At 48.5% G+C, this 24,503-nt stretch overlaps 1 protein-coding gene across 1 annotated transcript in view; it reads left to right on the plus strand.

Annotated features, from left to right (window-relative positions):
* CCDC87 (coiled-coil domain containing 87) overlaps positions 1–24,503 on the plus strand; it is a 141,836-nt gene that overhangs the window by 54,025 nt on the left and 63,308 nt on the right. Inside the window, exon 10 of the mRNA XM_063927847.1 lies at positions 6,468–6,603. Coding sequence (XP_063783917.1) covers positions 6,468–6,603 — 136 coding nt within the window. The remainder of the gene's footprint in view (positions 1–6,467; positions 6,604–24,503) is intronic.

Raw genomic sequence — 24,503 nt, forward strand, 5'->3', positions numbered from 1 at the left:
ACTCTGCAGCACCGATTGAGCAAACACAAGGTCCTCCTCAGCCAGGGAAATCAAACTTATAGAACTTTGCAAAAGTGTTTGAACCTGACCAAGTAGCCGCTCGGCACAGCTGTAATGCCGAGACTCCTCGGGCAGCCGCCCAAGAAGAGCCCACCTTCCTAGTGGAATGGGCCTTAACTGATTTTGGCAGCGGCAATCCAGCCGCAGAATGAGCCTGCTGAATCGTGTTACAGATCCAGCGAGCAATAGTTTGCTTTGAAGCAGGAGCACCAAGCTTGTTGGAAGCGTACAGGATAAACAAAGACTCTGTTTTCCTGACCCTAGCCGTTCTGGCTACATAAACCTTCAAAGCCCTGACCACATCAAGCATCTCGGAATCCTCCAAGTCAGTAGTAGCCACAGGCACCACAATAGGTTGGTTTATATGAAAAGATGAAACCACTTTCGGCAGGAATTGTGGACGGGTCCTCAATTCTGCTCTATCCGCATGGAAAACCAGATAGGGGCTTTTATGTGACAAAGCCGCCAATTCTGACACACGCCTAGCCGAAGCCAAGGCTAGTAGCATGACCACCTTCCACGTGAGATATTTCAATTCCACCGTTTTGAGTGGTTCAAACCAGTGGGATTTCAGGAAACTCAACACCACGTTAAGATCCCAAGGTGCCACTGGAGGCACAAAAGGGGGCTGAATATGCAGCACTCCCTTTACAAACGTCTGAACTTCAGGTAGAGAAGCCAGCTCTTTTTGAAAGAAAATGGATAGGGCCGAAATCTGGACCTTAATGGAACCCAATTTTAGGCCAAAAGTCACTCCTGACTGTAGGAAGTGAAGGAAACGGCCCAGCTGGAATTTGCTCCGTAGGGGCATTCCTGGCCTCACACCAAGCAACATATTTTCGCCATATACGGTGATAATGTTGAGCTGTCACGTCCTTCCTAGCCATTATCAGCGTAGGAATGCCCTCATCCGGAATGCCTTTCTCTGCTAGGATCCGGCGTTCAACCGCCATGCCGTCAAACGCAGCCGCGGTAAGTCTTGGAACAGACAGGGCCCCTGTTGCAACAAGTCCTGTCTTAGAGGAAGAGGCCACGGGTCCTCTGTGAGCATTTCTTGCAGGTCTGGATACCAAGTCCTTCTTGGCCAATCCGGAACAATGAGTATTGTTCTCACTCCTCTTTTTCTTATGATTCTCAGCACCTTGGGTATGAGAGGAACAGGAGGAAATACATAGACCGACTGGAACACCCATGGTGTCACCAGGGCGTCCACAGCTATCGCCTGAGGGTCTCTTGACCTGGCGCAATTCCTCTGTAGCTTTTTGTTGAGGTGGGATGCCATCATGTCCACCTGTGGCAGTTCCCACCGACTTGCAATCTGCGTGAAGACTTCTTGATGAAGTCCCCACTCTCCCGGGTGGAGGTCGTGCCTGCTGAGGAAGTCTGCTTCCCAGTTGTCCACTCCCGGGATGAACACTGCTGACAGTGCGCTTACGTGATTCTCCGCCCAGCGAAGAATTCTGGTGGCTTCCGCCATTGCCACCCTGCTCCTTGTGCCGCCTTGTCAGTTTACATGAGCCACAGCGGTGATGTTGTCTGACTGAATCAGAACTGGTTGGTCGCGAAGCAGGGTCTCCGCTTGACGTAGGGCGTTGTATATGGCCCTTAGTTCCAGGATGTTGATGTGAAGGCAAGTCTCCTGACTTGACCACAGACCTTGGAAATTTCTTCCCTGTGTGACTGCTCCCCACCCTCGGAGGCTTGCATCCGTGGTCACCAGGACCCAGTCCTGAATGCCGAATCTGCGGCCCTCGAGAAGGTGAGCACTCTGCAGCCACCACAGGATAGACACCCTGGCCCTGGGGGATAGGGTGATTAACTGATGCATCTGAAGATGTGATCCGGACCATTTGTCCAGTAAGTCCCATTGAAAGGTCCTCGCATGGAACCTGCCGAAGGGAATGGCCTCGTATGATGCCACCATCTTTCCCAGGACTCGAGTGCAGTGATGCACTGACACCTGTTTTGGTTTTAATAGGTTTCTGACCAGTGTCATGAGTTCCTGAACTTTCTCTATCGGGAGATAAACCCTTTTCTGGTCTGTGTCCAGAATCATGCCCAGAAAAGGCAGACGAGTCGTAGGAATCAACTGCGACTTTGGAATATTTAAAATCCAGCCGTGTTGCCGTAACACTTCCAGAGAACGTGCTACACTGATCAGCAACTGCTCTCTTGACCTCGCTTTTATGAGGAGATCGTCCAAGTATGGGATAATTGTGACCCCTTGCTTCCGCAGGAGTACCATCATTTCCGCCATTACCTTGGTAAATATTCTCGGAGCCGGGGAGAGACCAAACGGCAACGTCTGAAATTGGTAATGACAATCCTGTACCACAAATCTGAGGTACGCCTGATGAGGTGGATAAATGGGGACATGAAGGTATGCATCCTTTATGTCCAGAGACACCATAAAATCCCCCCCTTCCAGGCTTGCGATGACCGCTCTCAGCGATTCCATCTTGAACCGGAACCTTTTCAGGTACATGTTCAGGGATTTTAAATTCAATATGGGCCTGACCGAACCGTCCGGTTTCGGTACTGCAAACATGGTCGAATAATTACCCCTTCCTTGTTGAAGGAGGGGAACCTTGACCACCATCTGTTGAAGATACAATTTGTGAATTGCAGTTAACACTATTTTCCTCTCGAGGGGGGAAGCTGGCAGGGCCGATTTGAGGTATCGGTGAGGGGGCATCTCATCGAATTCCAGATTGTATCCCTGAGACACAATATCTATTGCCCAGGGATCCAACTGGGAGTGAACCCACTTGTGGCTGAAATTTCGGAGACGCGCCCCCACCGGGCCTAGCTCCGCCTGTGGAGCCCCAGCGTCATGCGGTGGATTTTGTGGAAGCCGGGGAGGACTTCTGTTCCTGGGAACTAGCTGTGTTGTGCAGCTTCTTTCCTCTGCCCCTGCCCCAGGCAAGAAAGGACGCACCTCGGACTTTCTTGCTTTTCTGTGATCGAAAGGACTGCATTTGGTAATACGGTGCTTTCTTAGGCTGTGAGGAAACATATGGCAAAAAATTTGACTTTCCAGCAGTAGCTGTGGAGACCAGGTCCGGGAGACCCTCCCCAAACAATTCCTCACCCTTGTAAGGTAAAACCTCCATGTGCCTTTTTGAGTCGGCATCACCTGTCCATTGCCGAGTCCACAGGACCCTTCTGGCAGAAATCGACATAGCATTTATTCTAGAACCCAGTAGACTAATGTCTCTTTGAGCATCTCTCATATATAGGACAGCGTCTTTTATATGCCCCAGGGTCAATAATATAGTATCCTTGTCTAAGGTATCAAGTTCCTCAGACAGGGTGTCCGTCCATGCTGCTACAGCACTACACACCCAGGCCGACGCGATCGCCTGAATGTGTATAAATGGACTTCAGGGTACCCTCCTGCTTTCTATCCGCAGCATCTTTGAGGGTAGCCGTATCCTGTGACGGCAGGGCTACCTTCTTGGATAAGCGTGTTAAAGCTTTGTCCACCCTAGGGGAGGATTCCCAGCGTAACCTGTCCGTTGGCGGGAAAGGATACGCCATAAGAATCCGTTTGGAAATCTGCAGTTTTTTATCTGGAGATTCCCAAGCCTTTTCACATAACTCATTTAGCTCGTGTGAAGGGGGAAAGGTTACCACCTGCTTCTTTTCCCCATACATATGAACCCTCTTGTCAGGGACTGGGGTTTCCTCTGTGATGTGTAACACATCCTTAATTGCTATAATCATATAACGGATGGATTTAGCCAATTTTGGCTGTAACTTTGCATCATCGTAATCATCACTGTAGTCAGAATCCATGTCGGTATCTGTGTCAACAATTTGGGATAGTGGGCGCTTCTGAGACCCTGACGGTCTCTGCGACATAGGATCAGGCACGGGCTGAGACCCTGACTGTCCTGAGGCTTCAGCTTTTTTCAACCTTTTATGCAAGGAATTAACATTATCATTTAAAACCTTCCACATATCCATCCAATCAGGTGTCGGCGCCGTCGGCGGAGACACCACATTCATTTGCTCCCGCTCTGCTTCCACATAGCCTTCCTCGTCAAACATGTCGACACAAACGTACCGACACACCACACACACAGGGAATGCCCTTTTTGAAGACAGTTCCCCCACAAGGCCCTTTGGAGAGACAGAGAGAGAGTATGCCAGCACACACCCCAGCGCTATAAACCCAGGAATAACACAGTAACTTAATGTTAACCCAGTAGCTGCTGTTATATTGATTTTTGCGCCTAATTATGTGCCCCCCCTCTCTTTTTACCCTCTTCTACCGTGTGTCTGCAGGGGAGAGCCTGGGGAGCTTCCTCTCAGCGGAGCTGTGGAGAAAAAATGGCACTGGTGAGTGCTGAGGAAGAAGCCCCGCCCCCTCGACGGCAGGCTTCTGTCCCGCTTAAATATGCATTTTCTTGGCGGGGGCTCATACATATATACAGTGCCCAACTGTATATATGTTCACTTTTGCCAAAAAGAGGTCCAAATGCTGCCCAGGGCGCCCCCCCCCCCCCCCCCCCCCCCTGCGCCCTGCACCCTTACAGTGACCGGAGTATGTGAGGTGTTCTGCCGCCGATTTCGAAGTCTTCTTGCTTCTCATACTCACCCGGCTTCTGTCTTCCGGCTCTGCGAGGGGGACGGCGGCGCGGCTCTGGGATCGGACGACGAGGGTGAGATCTTGTGTGCGATCCCTCTGGAGCTAATGGTGTCCAGTAGCCTAAGAAGCAGGACCTAGCTTCAGTGAGTAGGGCTGCTTCTCTCCCCTCTGTCCCACGATGCAGGGAGTCTGTTGCCAGCAGAGCTCCCTGAAAATAAAAAACCTAACAAAATACTTTCTCACAGCAAACTCAGGAGAGCTCACTGAAAAGCACCCAGCTCGTCCGGGCACAGATTCAAACTGAGGTCTGGAGGAGGGACATAGAGGGAGGAGCCAGAGCACACCAGAATCTAAATTCTTTCTTAAAGTGCCCATGTCTCCTGCGGAGCCCGTCTATTCCCCATGGTCCTTACGGAGTCCCCAGCATCCACTAGGACGTTAGAGAAAAAGATTTACCGGTAGGTTTAAAATCTTATTTTTATTTCTTTTTACTTTACATTTCAGAATATTGAGAACTCTAGATTAAAAATACCATTACAAATTAAGTATTTTAAATGTTACACTTTAAAGTAAAAATTTGAATAGTTTACCTCAAACACACATAATAAATCACCAGTTTGCCATCCTAACTTTTTTCTTAATCCTTTTTGATTATTAACAATTTTGTTTTGTTTCTTTTGCCATTATGATAATAAATAATTGGGTAAGAGGGAAGAGACTGAGCTGGTATTGTAGTAGTACAGGTTGAGTATCCCATATCCAAATATTCCGAAATACGGAATATTCCAAAATACGGACTTTTTTGAGTGAGAGTGAGATAGTGAAAACTTTGTTTTCTGATAGCTCAATGTACACAAACTTTGTTTAATACACAAAGCTATTAAAAATATTGTATTAAATGACCTTCAGGCTGTGTGTATAAGGTGTTTATGAAACATAAATGAATTGTGTGAATGTACACACACTTTGTTTAATGCACAAAGTTATAAAAAATATTGGCTAAAATTACCTTCAGGCTGTGTATATGTAACATAAATGCATTCTGTGCTTAGATATAGGTCCCATCACCATGATATCTCATTATGGTATGCAATTATTCCAAAATACGGAAAAATCCCATATCCAAAATACCTCTGGTCCCAAGCATTTTGGATAAGGGAGACTCAACCTGTATAACACAGAAGGTGACTTCCCCAACTGTAGCTTCGTAGACCTCAATGACACGGTTATTATAAAAGCACCTCGCTGATCTGAACATGCTAGCCTTTTTCTTGTTTATGTTGAAAAATACTAGTCAAGGTATAGTGGGATCTTCTGTTATATCGCATAGAATACACTAGAGCAGGCTTCCCCATACTCTGTACTCAAGGCACCCTACCAGCCCAGGTTTTAAGGATATCCATGTCCATGCTTCTGCATATATGGAATAAACAAACTGATTGAGGCACTAATTAAGTCACCTGTGCTTAAGCATGGATATCTTTAAAACCTGGACTGTTAGGGTGCCTTGAGAACCAAGTTTGGGAACCACTGCACTACAGAATTAACCAATTCCAGGCTGTGTTACTGTCATATTTATTTTATAAAGGAAAGGGTTCCAACATAAACCAAGAAAAATATGTTCTTGGGCTTATTGGCACTGCTTATACATGTTTACTGTTTATAGGCTGAACTAGTTTTGTCTGCTTTCCAGTTAACCAAACAAGTAAAGTAATTGTGTCATTGTGTCATCATGCTGGCCAGAGATTACAGTAGGAGCTATGTAGGTTCTGATGACCATGTTTAATACTAAACAGAAACTGATGTCTTTAAGGTTAATGCAAGACTCCACATTGCAGAAGTCTCGTCAAGTACAGTGTCCGGATGAGGAGATTCCTCCCTTAATAAGAGCTCTAGGTCCTGGAAACAGGAATGCTGCTAAACGCCTGGAAATGGAAGCTTTATCACAGGTAGCTAGCCCTGCATATAACAGTGGTTTATCAGTCAGGCATTTGTTCAGATTTACCCTCTTAACTTTTGGTTATCTATATGGTTGTTCCCGTATCAGTGGCAAATTCTGTTTGTTAATTTCTCTAACGTCCTAGTGGATGCTGGGGACTCCGTCAGGACCATGGGGAATAGCGGCTCCGCAGGAGACAGGGCACAAAATGTAAAAGTTTGACCACTAGGTGGTGTGTACTGGCTCCTCCCCCTATGACCCTCCTCCAAGCCTCAGTTAGGTTTTTGTGCCCGTCCGAGCAGGGTGCAATCTAGGTGGCTCTCATAAAGAGCTGCTTAGAGTAAAAGTTTTGATAGTTTTATTATTTTCAGTGAGTCCTGCTGGCAACAGGCTCACTGCAACGAGGGACCTAGGGGAGAAGAAGTGAACTCACCTGCGTGCAGGATGGATTTGCTTCTTAGGCTACTGGACACTAGCTCCAGAGGGACGATCACAGGTACAGCCTGGATGGGTCACCGGAGCCGCGCCGCCGACCCCCTTGCAGATGCCGAAGTAAGAAGAGGTCCAGAAACCGGCGGCTGAAGGCTTTTCAGTCTTCATGAGGTAGCGCACAGCACTGCAGCTGTGCGCCATTGCGCTCAGGCACCCTTCACACCGGCGGTCACTGAGGGTGCAGGGCGCTGGGGGGGGCGCCCTGGGCAGCAATGTTAATACCTTTCTGGCTAAAAAGAATACATCACATATAGTCCATGAGGCTATATGGATGTATTTCACCCCTGCCAGGTCTCAGAAAAACCGGGAGAAGAGCCCGCCGGAATAGGGGGCGGGGCCTATCTCCTCAGCACACAGCGCCATTTTCCTACACCGCTCCGCTGCTAGGAAGGCTCCCAGGCTCTCCCCTGCACTGCACTACAGAAACAGGGTAAAAAACGGAGAGGGGGGGCATTTTTTGGCGATATTATATATATTTAAGCAGCTATAAGGAAACAACACTTATATAAGGTTGTTCCTATATAATTATAGCGCTTTGGTGTGTGCTGGCAAACTCTCCCTCTGTCTCCCCAAAGGGCTAGTGGGGTCCTGTCTTCTATCAGAGCATTCCCTGTGTGTCTGCTGTGTGTCGGTACGTGTGTGTCGACATGTATGAGGACGATGTTGGTGTGGAGGCGGAGCAATTGCCGGTAATGGTGATGTCACCCCCTAGGGAGTCGACACCGGAATGGATGGCTTTGTTTATGGAATTACGTGATAATGTCAGCACGCTGCAAAAGTCGGTTGACGACATGAGACGACCGGCAAACCAGTTAGTACCTGTACAGGCGTCTCAAACACCGTCAGGGGCTGTAAAACGCCCTTTGCCTCAGTCGGTCGACACAGACCCAGACACGGACACCGAATCTAGTGTCGACGGTGAAGAAACGAACGTATTTTCCAGTAGGGCCACACGTTATATGATCACGGCAATGAAGGAGGCTTTGCATATCTCTGATACTGCAAGTACCACAAAAAGGGGTATTATGTGGGGTCTGAAAAAACTACCTGTAGTTTTTCCTGAATCAGAGGAATTGAATGACGTGTGTGATGAAGCGTGGGTTACCCCTGATAAAAAACTGCTAATTTCAAAGAAGTTATTGGCGTTATACCCTTTCCCGCCAGAGGTTAGGGCGCGCTGGGAAACACCCCCTAGGGTGGACAAGGCGCTCACACGTTTATCCAAACAAGTGGCGTTACCGTCTCCTGATACGGCCGCCCTCAAGGATCCAGCTGATAGGAGGCTGGAAAATACTCTAAAAAGTATATACACACATACTGGTGTTATACTGCGACCAGCAATCGCCTCAGCTTGGATGTGCAGTGCTGGGGTGGCTTGGTCGGATTCCCTGACTGAAAATATTGATACCCTGGATAGGGACAGTATTTTATTGACTATAGAGCAATTAAAGGATGCATTCCTTTATATGCGAGATGCACAGAGGGATATCTGCACTCTGGCATCAAGAGTAAGTGCGATGTCCATATCTGCCAGAATGTCACAACTGAGGGCCTGAGCTGACGGAAGGCAGCCTCAGTTGTAGGGGCTGAGATGTACCGGAACCTGGGAGGTTGTATCAGACCCCTGGACATGTAAGTAACATGAAGAGAAACCGCCCGAAGGCGTGACCACGACAACTTGAGTAAAAGTCAATGATATTTATTTATGACAAACTCCATGCATCACAGTAGCAATAAAAGGTAACATAAAAATCAGCAGAGAAATAATAATACAGTTCCTGGGTACTACAGGGTGGCAGGGGCCACAGAGCTCTGGTGGTATGAGACAGTTCTTATTATCTGCAAGTTGGAAAGTCCTTACCAGGCTCAACTGTAGCAATGAGGAAAGCCCAGGGTCGTACCAGCTGGTGTTCCAGGGAAAGCTGGACTGCTGTAGATAAAATGCTGCTGTGGGTACTGGTTAGAACCAGACAGGTGTTAGCACGGAGTGGATACTGGCTGGAACCAGTTAAATAATAAATAAAGCTTGAGAGCGATGCAATGTAGATGAAATGTAGAATTTGAGAGCGGAGAAATAATAATACCGGTGGAGAGTGGTAAACTGCAGAAAGGACACCGGCCCTTTAAGAGAAGCTGTACACTGCTGGAAGCTGAGCTGGAAGCAGGTGATGTTGTAGCTGGAAACAGGTGAGTCCAGTATGGATCGGAGAGTCAGGCTACACCGCAGATGGAATGCTGGTGCGGGTCTCTATAGCAGAAGTCTGGAGACAGGAGCTGGAACCTGGAAGACATTCACAGAAGAGAGACAAACTGGAACTAGGTTTGACAACCAAAGCACTGACGCCTTCCTTGCTCAGGCACAACCTATTTATACCTGCAGCAAGGAAGGCGTTGGCTAGGCAATTATGCAAATTAATAATACTGACAACGGATTGGTAGGAATGATCAGCTGACAGAATCCAAGATGGCTGCGCCCATGCAGACACTTGGAGGGAAGTTTGGATTGTAATCCATGTGGTCTGGAAAACAGTAATGGCGGCGCCGGAGACAGGAGACGCCAGGCTGACAGATGCACATCCGACCACGCGGACACAGCGGAGGCCGCGGCTGACGTAATCGCCACTCTGAATGCAGAAGCTCAGGGACGGCGGCGGAGGCCGCGGGAGACGCCATGCCAGATGTATAAGGCGTTACTGTGACTGCGTCCAGAGAGACAGGAGAGGATGCGGGAATGTGCACATCAGGATAACAGATGGGATCCGGTCCTGGAGCGCTGAGCCAGCCTTAGGAGGCATCTGATAGGTAAGAAATGGCGTCCAGATACCCGGATCGTGACAGCACCCCCCCCTTTAGGAGTGGCCCCAGGACACTTCTTTGGCTTTTGAGGAAACTTGGAATGGAATCTCCGGACCAAGGCAGGAGCATGGACATCAGAAGCATTGGTCCATGAACGTTCCTCAGGGCCATAACCCTTCCAGTCAATAAGATACTGAAGTTGACCGTAACGGTGACGTGAGTCCAGGATCTTGGCTACTTCATACTCAACGCCTCGTTGAGTTTGGACTTTCGGAGTTGGAGGAAGTGAGGAATGAAACCGATTCAAGATTAACGGTTTCAACAGGGAAACATGGAATGTCCTGGGTATCTTTAAGAAGGGAGGCAACTGGAGTCTGTAAGCAACAGGATTGATGACTTGATCAATTTTAAAAGGACCGATGTAGCGAGGTGCAAACTTCATACTGGGAACTCTTAACCTCAAATTCTTCGTGGATAACCATACCCGATCACCCACCTTGAGAGCAGGAACTGCTCGACGCTTCTTATCCGCAAACTTCTTGTACCTGAACGATGCCTTGAGCAGAGCTGATCGTACGCTCTTCCAGATATTGGCAAACTGATGCAAGGTGATATCCACTGCGGGAACAGAAGTTGCTGGAAGCGGTTGGAACTCAGGGACTTTAGGGTGGAATCCAAAGTTGGTGAAGAATGGTGTTGAAGAAGATGAAGAATGATACTGGTTGTTATGACAGAACAGGGAAGTAATTGAACCCAGTCATCTTGAGAGGAGGACACATAGATGCGGAGGAAGGACTCCAAGTCCTGATTCACCCTCTCAGTTTGACCATTGGTCTGAGGATGGTAAGCCGTGGAAAACTTTAGCTTGACTTGGAGGACTTGACATAAACTTCGCCAGAATTTGGCTGTGAATTGAACTCCTCGATCTGAGATAATTTCTTCTGGAAGACCGTGGAGTCGAAAGATCTCTTGTATGAATACTTGAGCCAACTTGGAAGCTGACGGAAGACCGGTGAGAGGAATGAAGTGTGCCATCTTGGTGAACCGGTCAACTACCACCCAGATGGTATTAAACTTGTTGCACATGGGCAAATCTGTAATAAAATCCATCGACAAATGGGTCCATGGTCGACGGGGAACAGATAGTGGAACCAGTTGCCCCGCAGGCGACTGGCGGGATACTTTATGTTGAGCACACTTTGGGCAAGATGCAATAAACTCCAAAACGTCCTTTTTCAGAGTTGGCCACCAATAGGACCTAGAGATAAACTCCAGGGTTTTTTGGATACCTGTATGTCCGGCAAAGCGGGAAGCATGGGCCCAATGCATGAGCTTCTTCCTTAGTGTCGGCTTCACAAAACTTTTCCCTGATGGGGGCGTAGAGTCCATCCCTACCGTGGAGAATGCCAACGGATTTATAATAGGATGCTTGTCTGAAGACTCTGACTCATTTTCTTGCTCCCATGAGCGGGAAAGGGCATCGGCCTTGCGATTCTGAGAGCCCGGACAGAACTGGAGTTTAAAGTCGAACCTGGAAAAGAAAAGTGCCCATCTGGCCTGACGAGGGTTGAGACATTGTGCGCCTTTCAGATATAGAAGGTTCTTGTGGTCTGTAAGGATGGTGATTGAATGAGAAGCTCCCTCCAACAGATATCTCCACTCCTCTAGAGCGAGCTTGATGGCTAGCAACTCCTGGTCGCCAATGGCATAGTTGCGCTCCGCTGGGAAGAACTTCCGTGAGAAGAAACTGCAAGGATGTAAATGGCCATCTTTAGCCCTCTGAGATAACACCGCTCCTACTCCAACGGAGGAGGCATCCACCTCTAAGATGAAAGGAGAGTCGATGTCAGGCTGTTTCAGGACAGGCGCAGAGATGAACCTCTGTTTTAAAAGATGAAAAGCTTGCATGGCTTCTTCAAACCACTTGGACGGGTTAGCACCCTTCTTGGTGAAAGCAGTAATAGGCGCCACAATGGTGGAAAAGTCTCGTATAAACTTTCGGTAATAATTGGCGAACCCTAAGAACCTCTGGACCCCTTTGAGGGTTAAGGGTACCGGCCAATTCTGGATTGCTTGTAGTTTCTCAGGATCCATCTCTAGTCCGGAACCGGACACAATGTACCCTAGAAACGGAATGGACTTGACTTCAAAGACGCATTTCTCTAATTTGCAATAGAGATGATTGACACGGAGACGGGACAGAACCTCCTTTACCCAAAAACGATGTTCCTCTAAATTGTTGGCAAAAATGAGGATATCATCTAGATAAACCACGACATGACGGTATAGAATGTCTCTGAAGATCTCATTGACGAAATGCTGGAAGACAGCTGGAGCATTGCTCAATCCGAAGGGCATGACGAGGTACTCATAATGTCCGTCACGGGTGTTAAAGGCGGTCTTCCACTCGTCACCCTCACGGATCCGGATGAGATTGTATGCACCTCTCAAGTCCAGCTTTGTAAAGATGGTAGCACCGCTAACTCTGTCAAAGAGCTCAGTAATCAGGGGTAAAGGATAGCGGTTCTTGATGGTAATGTCGTTCAAACCTCTGTAGTCGATGCACGGCCGCAGACCACCATCCTTCTTTTTTACAAAAAAGAAGCCTGCGCCGGCTGGAGAAGAAGAAGGTCGAATGAACCCCTTTGCTAGGTTCTCTTTAATGTATTCCTCCATAGAATGCGTCTCGGGCAGAGTTAACGGATAAGTTCGGCCTCGAGGTGGAACCTTCCCTGGAACGAGATCAATCGGGCAGTCCCATTCTCTATGAGGAGGAAGGATATCAGCAGAAGCTTTACTGAACACATCCGTGAAATCTTGATATGGAGGAGGTGGAACATCAGACGACCTGGGGGAGGAAGAACTGACAGGCAACACTTTAAACAAACATGTCTCAGCACAGGAGGAACCCCATGCCAGGATTTGCGTAGTCGTCCAATCAATTGTAGGATTGTGAAGACGGAGCCATGGAAGGCCCAGGACCACAGGATGTGTGGCTCTTGGAATCACTAAAAGTGAAATAAGTTTGGAATGAAGAACTCCCACTCTCAGACGAACTGGTAGAGTCCTTAGAGCAATAACTGTATCAAAAATTTTACTGCCATCCACGGCAGTTAAGGAAAAGGAGGAAGGAAGTCTCTCGGTGGGTAGGGACCACCGTTTAACATAGGCTTCGGTAATAAAGTTCCCAGCTGCTCCAGAATCCAGGAGGGCAATGACGTTCTGATAACGTTGAGCAACTTGAAGCGAGACTGGGAGATTACAATCTTGAGGAGATGGAGAGGAGATCATTACTCCTAGCCGGCCCTCTCCTTGGCGAGCTAGGATTTGGAGTTTTCCCGGACGTTTGGGACAGGCATTAATAGTGTGAGACGGAGCTGCACAATACAGACAGAGAGACTCAGAGAGACGTCTTCGGCGCTCAGCAGGAGTTAAACGGGAACGGCCAATTTGCATGGGTTCATCTTTAGTTGGTGACAGTTGGCGAGGAGGAGGAGCAGAAGATTTTGGAGCAGATGATCTTCCACGCTCAATTGCTCTCTCTCTGAAACGTAAGTCAACTTTTGTACAAAGTGAGATTAGCTCATCTAACTTGGAGGGTAAGTCTCTGGTAGCTAACTCATCTTTAATACGCTCAGATAAGCCATGCCAGAATGCAGCATACAGGGCCTCGTCGTTCCATGCCAGTTCAGATGCCAGGATCTGGAACTGTATAAGATATTGTCCTACAGTATGTGATCCCTGGCGTAAACGGAGAATCTCAGACGAAGCTGAAGTTACCCGGCCTGGCTCGTCGAAGATGCGCCTGAATGTTGACACGAATGCAGTGTAAGAAGATAGCAGGGTGTCGGACCTCTCCCATAACGGTGATGCCCAGTCAAGGGCTGAGCCACTGAGAAGAGAGATGATGTAGGCAATTTTTGTTCGGTCACTGGGAAAATTGCCAGGTTGTAGCTCAAACTGAATCTCACACTGGTTGAGAAATCCCCTGCAGAATCTTGGAGATCCGTCAAATTTTGCTGGCGTTGGAAGATGAAGACGTGGAGCAGAAACGGGTAAGGTGGGTGGGGTTATAGTTGGAGTCACTGTGGTTGACGCCCCAGATGCGCCTGATCCACGGAGAGTTGTCTGAATCCCATCCAGCCGAGTAGAGAGATCCTGGAGACAGCGGATGATGTGGCCCTGTGCAGCCTCCTGATGTTCAAGTCGGGCTGCCAGTTCTTGCATCGGCCTGGCCGCTTGATCCTGGTCTCCGGCTGGATTCATTTGGTCAGTGCTTACTGTCACAACTGAGGGCCTGAGCTGACGGAAGGCAGCCTCAGTTGTAGGGGCTGAGATGTACCGGAACCTGGGAGGTTGTATCAGACCCCTGGACATGTAAGTAACATGAAGAGAAACCGCCCGAAGGCGTGACCACGACAACTTGAGTAAAAGTCAATGATATTTATTTATGACAAACTCCATGCATCACAGTAGCAGTAAAAGGTAACATAAAAATCAGCAGAGAAATAATAATACAGTTCCTGGGTACTACAGGGTGGCAGGGGCCACAGAGCTCTGGTGGTATGAGACAGTTCTTATTATCTGCAAGTTGGAAAGTCCTTACCAGGCTCAACTGTAGCAATGAGGAAAGCCCAGGGTCGTACCAGCTGGTGTTCCAGGGAAAGCTGGACTGCTGTAGATAAAATGCTGCTGTGGGTACTGGTTAGAACCAGACAGGTGTTAGCACGGAGTGGATACTGGCTGGAACCAGTTAAATAATAAATAAAGCTTGAGAGCGATGCAATGTAGATGAAATGTAGAATTTGAGAGCAGAGAAATAATAATACCGGTGGAGAGTGGTAAACTGCAGAAAGGACACCGGCCCTTTAAGAGAAGCTGTACACTGCTGGAAGCTGAGCTGGAAGCAGGTGATGTTGTAGCTGGAAACAGGTGAGTCCAGTATGGATCGGAGAGTCAGGCTACACCGCAGATGGAATGCTGGTGCGGGTCTCTATAGCAGAAGTCTGGAGACAGGAGCTGGAACCTGGAAGACATTCACAGAAGAGAGACAAACTGGAACTAGGTTTGACAACCAAAGCACTGACGCCTTCCTTGCTCAGGCACAACCTATTTATACCTGCAGCAAGGAAGGCGTTGGCTAGGCAATTATGCAAATTAATAATACTGACAACGGATTGGTAGGAATGATCAGCTGACAGAATCCAAGATGGCTGCGCCCATGCAGACACTTGGAGGGAAGTTTGGATTGTAATCCATGTGGTCTGGAAAACAGTAATGGCGGCGCCGGCCACCGGAGACAGGAGACGCCAGGCTGACAGATGCACATCCGACCACGCGGACACAGCGGAGGCCGCGGCTGACGTAATCGCCACTCTGAATGCAGAAGCTCAGGGACGGCGGCGGAGGCCGCGGGAGACGCCATGCCAGATGTATAAGGCGTTACTGTGACTGCGTCCAGAGAGACAGGAGAGGATGCGGGAATGTGCACATCAGGATAACAGATGGGATCCGGTCCTGGAGCGCTGAGCCAGCCTTAGGAGGCATCTGATAGGTAAGAAATGGCGTCCAGATACCCGGATCGTGACACAGAAGAAGTCTATGGACACGACAGTGGTCAGGCGATGCGGATTCCAAATGGCATATGGAAGTATTGCCGTATAAAGGGGAGGAATTATTTGGGGTCGGTCTATCGGATTTGGTAGCCACGGCAACAGCCGGGAAGTCCACCTTTTTACCTCAAGTCCCCTCCCAGCAGAAAAAGACGCAGTCTTTTCAGCCGCAGTCCTTTCGTTCCTATAAGAACAAGCGAGCAAAAGGACATTCATATTTGCCCCGAGGCAAAGGAAAGGGTAAGAGACTGCAGCAAGCAGCCCCTTCCCAGGAGCAGAAGTCCTCCCCGGCTTCTGCAAAGGCCTCAGCATGACGCTGGGACCTTACAAGCGGACTCAGGGGCGGTGGGGGGTCGCCTCAAGAATTTCAGCGCACAGTGGGCTCACTCGCAGGTGGACCCCTGGATCCTGCAGGTAGTATCTCAGGGTTACAGGTTGGAATTCGAGAAGTCTCCCCCTCGCCGGTTCCTAAAATCTGCTTTGCCAACGTCTCCCTCAGACAGGGCGACGGTATTGGAAGCCATTCACAAGCTGTATTCTCAGCAGGTGATAATCAAGGTACCCCTTCTACAACAGGGAAAGGGGTATTACTCCACGCTATTTGTGGTACCGAAGCCGGACGGCTCGGTAAGACCTATCCTAAATCTGAAATCTCTGAACCTGTACATACAAAAATTCAAGTTCAAGATGGAGTCACTCAGAGCAGTGATAGCGAATCTGGAAGAAGGGGATTTTATGGTGTCCTTGGACATCAAGGATGCTTACCTTCATGTCCCAATTTGCCCTTCACACCAAGGGTACCTCAGGTTCGTGGTACAAAACTGTCATTATCAGTTTCAGACGCTGCCGTTTGGATTGTCCACGGCACCCAGGGTCTTTACCAAGGTAATGTCCGAAATGATGATCCTTCTTCGAAGAGAAGGCGTATTAATTATCCCTTACTTGGACGATCTCCTGATAAGGGCAAGATCCAGAGAACAGCTGGAGGTCGGAGTAGCACTAACTCAAGTAGTGCTCCAACAGCACGGGTGGATTCTGAATTTTCCAAAATCCCAACTAATCCCGACGACACGTCTGCTGTTCCTAGGGATGATTCTGGACACTGTTCAGAAAAAGGTATTTCTTCCGGAGGAGAAAGCCAGGGAGTTATCCGAACTCGTCAGGAACCTCCTAAAACCAGGGACAGTGTCTGTGCATCAATGCACAAGAGTCCTGGGAAAAATGGGGGTCTCTCTGCTATGGTGGTTGCAGAGTGCTCATCTGTTAGAGGGCCGCAGATTCGGCATAAAGAACTGGGTCCTAGTGACCACGGATGCCAGCCTGAGAGGCTGGGGAGCGGTCACACAAGGAAGAAACTTCCAGGGCGTGTGGTCAAGCCTGGAAACGTCTCTTCACATAAATATACTGGAACTAAGAGCAATCTACAATGCTCTAAGCCTGGCAAAACCTCTGCTTCAGGGTCAGCCGGTGTTGATCCAGTCGGACAACATCACGGCAGTCGCCCACGTAAACAGACAGGGCGGCACAAGAAGCAGGAGGGCAATGGCAGAAGCTGCAAGGATACTTCGCTGGGCGGAAAATCATGTGATAGCACTGTCAGCAGTGTTCATCCCGGGAGTGGACAACTGGGAAGCAGACTTCCTCAGCAGACACGATCTTCACCCGGGAGAGTGGGGACTTCATCCAGAAGTCTTCCACATGATTGTAGTCCATTGGGAAAGACCAATGGTGGACATGATGGCGTCCCGCCTCAACAAAAAACTGGACAGGTATTGCGCCAGGTCAAGAGACCCTCAGGCAATAGCTGTGGACGCTCTGGTAACACCATGGGTGTACCAGTCAGTGTATGTGTTCCCTCCTCTGCCTCTCATACCCAAGGTACTGAGAATTATACGGCAAAGGGGAGTAAGAACGATACTAGTGGCTCCGGACTGGCCAAGAAGGACTTGGTACCCGGAACTTCAGGAGATGCTCACGGAAGATCCGTGGCCTCTACCTCTAAGAAGGGATCTGCTTCAGCAGGGACCGTGTCTATTCCAAGACTTACCGCGGCTGCGTTTGACGGCATGGCGGTTGAACGCCGGATCCTAAGGGAAAAAGGCATTCCGGAAGAGGTCATCCCTACCCTGGTCAAAGCCAGGAAGGAGGTGACTGCACAACATTATCACCGCATTTGGAGAAAATATGTTGCATGGTGTGAGGCCAGGAAGGCCCCGACAGAGGAATTTCGACTGGGTCGATTCCTACATTTCCTGCAAACAGGATTATCTATGGGCCTCAAATTAGGGTCCATTAAGGTTCAAATTTCGGCCCTGTCGATTTTCTTCCAGAAAGAATTGGCTTCAGTTCCTGAAGTTCAGACTTTTGTAAAAGGAGTACTACATATACAACCCCCGGTTGTGCCCCCAGTGGCACCGTGGGATCTCAATGTAGTTTTGGATTTTCTCAAATCCCATTCGTTTGAGCCACTCAAATCGGTAGATTTGAAATATCTTACATGGAAAGTAACCATGCTACTGGCCCTGGCTTCAGCCAGGAGAGTGTCGGAATTGGCGGCTTTATCGTATAAAAGCCCATATCTGATTTTCCATTCGGACAGGGCAGAATTGAGGACGCGTCCTCATTTTCTGCCTAAGGTGGTATCAGCGTTTCACCTGAACCAGCCTATTGTGGTGCCTGCGGCTACTAGCGATTTGGAGGATTCCAAGTTGCTGGACGTTGTCAGAGCATTGAAAATATATATTTCAAGGACGGCTGGAGTCAGAAAATCTGACTCGCTGTTTATACTGTATGCACCCAACAAGCTGGGTGCTCCTGCTTCTAAGCAGACGATTGATCGTTGGATTTGTAGCACAATTCAACTGGCACATTCTGTGGCAGGCCTGCCACAGCCTAAATCTGTCAATGCCCACTCCACAAGGAAGGTGGGCTCATCTTGGGCGGCTGCCCGAGGGGTCTCGGCATTACAACTCTGCCGAGCAGCTACGTGGTCAGGGGAGAACACGTTTGTAAAATTCTACAAATTTGATACCCTGGCTGAGGAGGACCTGGAGTTCTCTCATTCGGTGCTGCAGAGTCATCCGCACTCTCCCGCCCGTTTGGGAGCTTTGGTATAATCCCCATGGTCCTGACGGAGTCCCCAGCATCCACTAGGACGTTAGAGAAAATAAGAATTTACTCACCGGTAATTCTATTTCTCGTAGTCCGTAGTGGATGCTGGGCGCCCATCCCAAGTGCGGATTGTCTGCAATACTTGTACATAGTTATTGTTACAAAAAAAATCGGGTTGTTTATTGTTGTGAGCCGTCTGTTCAGAGGCTCCTACGTTATCATACTGTTAACTGGGTTCAGATCACAAGTTGTACGGTGTGATTGGTGTGGCTGGTATGAGTCTTACCCGGGATTCAAAATCCTTCCTTATTGTGTACGCTCGTCCGGGCACAGTATCCTAACTGAGGCTTGGAGGAGGGTCATAGGGGGAGGAGCCAGTACACACCACCTAGTGGTCAAACTTTTAAATTTTGTGCCCTGTCTCCTGCGGAGCCGCTATTCCCCATGGTCCTGACGGAGTCCCCAGCATCCACTACGGACTACGAGAAATAGAATTACCGGTGAGTAAATTCTTATTTTCCCCACCTATAGAGCCTTATTTAGAACATACTTATACCTCTTTTACACCAGCTGAGGCGGGTCGCAACCAGGAGCCTGACACGGGTGCTTCCTGGCTCCGACCCACCTCAGGCCCTTTTCCCACCGCTGTTTCCAACCCGGCATAAGATCTCCAAGCGCTGCCCATACTTACACTGTGAACAGGAGCCAGGTCGCATCCAGTTTGCCGGATTGAACCCGTGTTCAACCCTGCGAGCTACCCGAGTTGGAATACCGTGTCACTCGACCCGGATTATTCCAACTGGGCCTCTTTATACCACACAGCAACACGGGCTATGCACGCTCATGTGCAATAACCCGTGTTAGAAGCTGGCAGTGTAAAAGGGGTACTACCTACTTTTCTTTTCATCTTTCCTGGGAGAAGCCTGGAAAGGAGATGCTGCTGGGCACTTCGGGGGCACTCCCAATTCTGCAAAATTCCATGTTTCGCTCTTCTGCGGGGTGGATGTGGAGCTAAAATGACGTGATTTGCATCATTCAGCCCTGTAGCGCTGCGCTTGGCAGTGATCCTCTCTATTCTGTGGGATGCTGGAGATCTGCCTTCTATTCTGGTGGTGCAAGGGACTACCCGAAAATAGGGAGTATCCCGCAACTTCTGGGAGAGTAGGCAAGTATGATTTACAGATGGATGTACGTCTAATTTTGTGATGTAAATATATGTATTTCCCATACAAAAATGTGTCCATAGCTTAGGTTTGGGCTTTTTACACCTGGAAAGACAGAACAGGGACGGACAAGCATAGGTTGAGTACAGTCAGGGAGTGAACACTAATATGTAGCATCAAAGATAGGCTTCTTTGGCGACATAGGCGCTGGAACGGTGGGGGGTAGCTGAGGGGCAAGAGGGCTGCTCAAATATTTGAGAAGCGCCAGTCAATGTACTGGGTCACGGGGCGCACTGCAGATGCTATCTACAGTTAATACGGGCAGTGTCAGGACAGAGATAATACCCTTTCCAACTGCTCTCCTCCTCCCTCCCCACAGCCCTTCTCTGCCTCCAGGGCCGTACTTCCCCCTGCACACAGCTCCATCTTCTACATTGTGTGGATAGTTGCTGTGGGATGGCCTCTCTTTTAAGAACAGCCCTGCGTCCTTCTCACCTCCCACTTCATATGTTCCTCACCTCTTCCCCCTCTCCTCCTCTTTGTCCTCCCACCCCCTTTACCTCGCGGCTGGCCGGACCTCCAACCATTTCCAACTGGGTACAGCTGAAAATGTACAATGTAAAGTCTCATTACCATCGATGCACAGCCTTAGCCAGGGTGTGAGCTATGAATGGGACATGTCTCTTTGTCTTCTACATAAAGTCACTCACATGTTACAGTTACATTTTTGGGGCATATTTATTATATACATTTTGTGGGAAATCACCCGAAAAATCAGGATACCCTTAAAATGTAAGTATCCCCTGAATGTATTATAGGGGTTCCACAGCAGATATTGAAGATATCTGCTGCGCTTTCCCTGTACTCCATCGCACTAGCGATGGCGTTAGCCATTGTGGTCTATGGGCTACATATCGCACAATTTACCGGAGAGGGATTGTCCAGATCTCTCTGGCGCATGTGCTGTCTGATGACCGCATATGCGCAGTAGGTCCATAGCATAAAGTAAAGTGATCCCTGATGCGATCACTTAGCTTACACATTGCTGTGACGGGCTCCTATCAGAGCGTCTGACCCTGGATGTGATTTTTAATACATCTGGGCGGAAATTAATATCTTATTGCCCGAATAGCGGTGATAACAAATTCTATTTAACGAGTCTTAACCTCAATAAAAAGTAAATTAACCCCTTAATGTTTTATTTTTCTTTTAATACCCTATTATCTGCATTCTGCATCATAGTGCCCTCTATGCTGTTTTTTACATAAGTGTGTGTGTGTGTATGTATATATATATATATATATATACACACACAGAGAGAGAGAGAGTGATGGAGAGAGATCTCTATGTAAAGATAGATACAGATCTGTCTTCCCTCAGCTTTGCTGCTAGCGTGCGTCATGTACTCACCCACGTTCCGTAGGATTGCATGTTTGCATACGCTTCTGCAAATGGAACGCACGTGTGCATGGCTAGTTGCAATCAAGATGTGAGCGCACATACGGCCCGTTCGCACATAAGCTGGTGGCGGCTGCATCTGTAGATAGATAGATACATATATATGTTTGCTATCAGGTAGGTAGTGTGGCAGTTCAGTTATAAGGTAGGTGAGGGGGCAATGTAGGGGCACCGAAATTCAATTATATCTTGCCCCCCCCCCCCCCCACCAGAAAGGTTGTGGCACCACTGTTTGGTGGTGTATCTATTCGCATATAGACCTCTCCAATTGATATCACTTCATTTATTAGTGTCCTGGCTAAATTATGTGGAGTTATGACCATCTATTCAGATTTATATGGAAAATACAACTTTTATATTCGTTAATAATACTGTCAAGACACAATCTTGTGTATATGACACTTCATTACATTACACTAGTGGCCAAAATTGTGGAAACCTTTTGTAAAATGTGCATTTTTGAAGTTTAATTGCTTATAGCTCTAATACATTTTAGTATTATACCAAAAAGCATACATCATTACAATGGCACTAAAATTTAGAACATAATACAACAGAATACAGTGAACTAGATAACAAAATTTTACATTTTGAAAACGGTTATACTGAACTGTAGGAAAGTACATTTCTCTATCGTCCTAGTGGATGCTGGGGTTCCTGAAAGGACCATGGGGAATAGCGGCTCCGCAGGAGACAGGGCACAAAAGTAAAGCTTTCCGATCAGGTGGTGTGCACTGGCTCCTCCCCCTATGACCCTCCTCCAAGCCAGTTAGATTTTTGTGCCCGGCCGAGAAGGGTGCAATCTAGGTGGCTCTCCTAAAGAGCTGCTTAGAAAAAGTTTAGCTTAGGTTTTTTATTTTACAGTGAGTCCTGCTGGCAACAGGATCACTGCAACGAGGGACTTAGGGGAGAAGAAGTGAACTCACCTGCGTGCAGGATGGATTGGCTTCTTGGCTACTGGACATCAGCTCCAGAGGGACGATCACAGGTACAGCCTGGATGGTCACCGGAGCCTCGCCGCCGGCCCCCTTGCAGAGGCTGAAACATGAAGAGGTCCAGAATCGGCGGCAGAAGACTCCTCAGTCTTCTAAAGGTAGCGCACAGCACTGCAGCTGTGCGCCATTTTCCTCTCAGCACACTTCACACGGCAGTCACTGAGGGTGCAGGGCGCTGGGAGGGGAGCGCCCTGGGAGGCAAATGAAAACCTATTTGGCTAAAAAAATACCTCACATATAGCCTCCGGGGCTATATGGAGATATTTAACCCCTGCCAGAATACACTAAAGAGCGGGAGACGAGCCCGCCGGAAAAGGGGCGGGGCCTATCTCCTCAGCACACAGCGCCATTTTCCTTACACAGCTCCGCTGGTCAGGACGGCTCCCAGGTCTCTCCCCTGCACTGCACTACAGAAACAGGGTAAAACAAGAGAGGGGGGGCAAAATAGTGGCAAAAATTATATTATAAAAGCAGCTATACAGGGAGCACTTATTATAAGGCTATCCCTGTCATATATAGCGCTTTTGGTGTGTGCTGGCAAACTCTCCCTCTGTCTCCCCAAAGGGCTAGTGGGGTCCTGTCTTCGTTAAGAGCATTCCCTGTGTGTCTGCTGTGTGTCGGTACGTGTGTGTCGACATGTATGAGGACGATATTGGTGTGGAGGCGGAGCAATTGCCAAATATGGGGATGTCACCTCCTAGGGGGTCGACACCAGAATGGATGCCTTTTTTTATGGAATTACGGGATAGTGTCAACACGCTAAAGCAGTCGTTTGACGACATGAGACGGCCGGACAATCAGTTAGTGCCTGTCCAGGCGCCTCAAACACCGTCAGGGGCTGTAAAACGCCCTTTGCCTCAGTCGGTCGACACAGACCCAGACACAGGCACTGATTCCAGTGGCGACGGTGACGAATCAACCGTATTTTCCAGTAGGGCCACACGTTATATGATTTTGGCAATGAAGGAGGCGTTACATTTAGCTGATACTACAGGTACCACTAAACAGGGTATTATGTGGGGTGTGAAAAAACTACCTATAGTTTTTCCTGAATCAGAAGAACTAAATGATGTATGTGATGAAGCGTGGGTTGCCCCCGATAAAAAGATGCTAATTTCAAAGAAGTTATTAGCTTTATACCCTTTCCCGTCAGAGGTTAGGGCGCGCTGGGAAACACCTCCTAGGGTGGATAAGGCGCTCACACGCTTATCTAAACAAGTGGCGTTACCCTCTCCTGAGACGGCCGCACTTAAAGATCCAACAGATAGGAGGATGGAAAATATCCAAAAAAGTATATACACACATACAGGTGTTATACTACGACCAGCTATAGCGTCAGCCTGGATGTGCAGTGCTGGAGTAGTTTGGTCAGAGTCCCTGATTGAAAATATTGATACCCTGGATAGGGACAATGTTTTACTGTCTTTAGAGCAAATAAAGGATGCATTTCTTTATATGCGTGATGCACAGAGGGATATCTGCACACTGGCATCACGGGTAAGTGCTATGTCCATTTCGGCCAGAAGAAGTTTATGGACGCGACAGTGGTCAGGCGATGCGGACTCAAAACGGCATATGGAAGTTTTGCCGTATAAAGGGGAGGAGTTATTTGGAGTCGGTCTATCAGATTTGGTGGCCACGGCTACAGCCGGGAAATCCACCTTTTTACCTCAAGCTACTCCCCAACAGAAAAAGACACCGACTTTTCAACCGCAGCCCTTTCGTTCCTTTAAAAACAAGAGAGCAAAGGGATATTCATATCTGCCACGAGGCAGAGGAAGGGGGAAGAGACACCAACAGGCAGCTCCTTCCCAGGAACAGAAGCCCTCCCCCGCTTCTACAAAAGCCTCAGCATGACGCTGGGGCTTCTCAAGCGGACTCGGGGGCGGTGGGCGGTCGTCTCAAGGATTTCAGCGCGCAGGTAGATCCCTGGATCCTGCAGATAATATCTCAGGGGTACAGGTTGGAACTAGAGACAGATCCGCCTCGCCGTTTCCTGAAGTCTGCTTTACCAACGTCCCCCTCCGAAAGGGAGACGGTTTTGGAAGCCATTCACAAGCTGTACTCTCAGCAGGTGATAGTCAAGGTACCTCTTCTACAACAGGGAAAGGGGTATTATTCCACTCTATTTGTGGTACCGAAGCCGGACGGCTCGGTAAGACCTATTCTAAATCTGAAGTCCTTGAACCTGTACATAAAGAAGTTCAAGTTCAAAATGGAGTCACTCAGAGCAGTGATAGCGAACCTGGAAGAAGGGGACTTTATGGTGTCCTTGGACATCAA

Source organism: Pseudophryne corroboree, chromosome 6, assembly GCF_028390025.1.
Source record: "Pseudophryne corroboree isolate aPseCor3 chromosome 6, aPseCor3.hap2, whole genome shotgun sequence".
NCBI lineage: Eukaryota > Metazoa > Chordata > Amphibia > Anura > Myobatrachidae > Pseudophryne > Pseudophryne corroboree.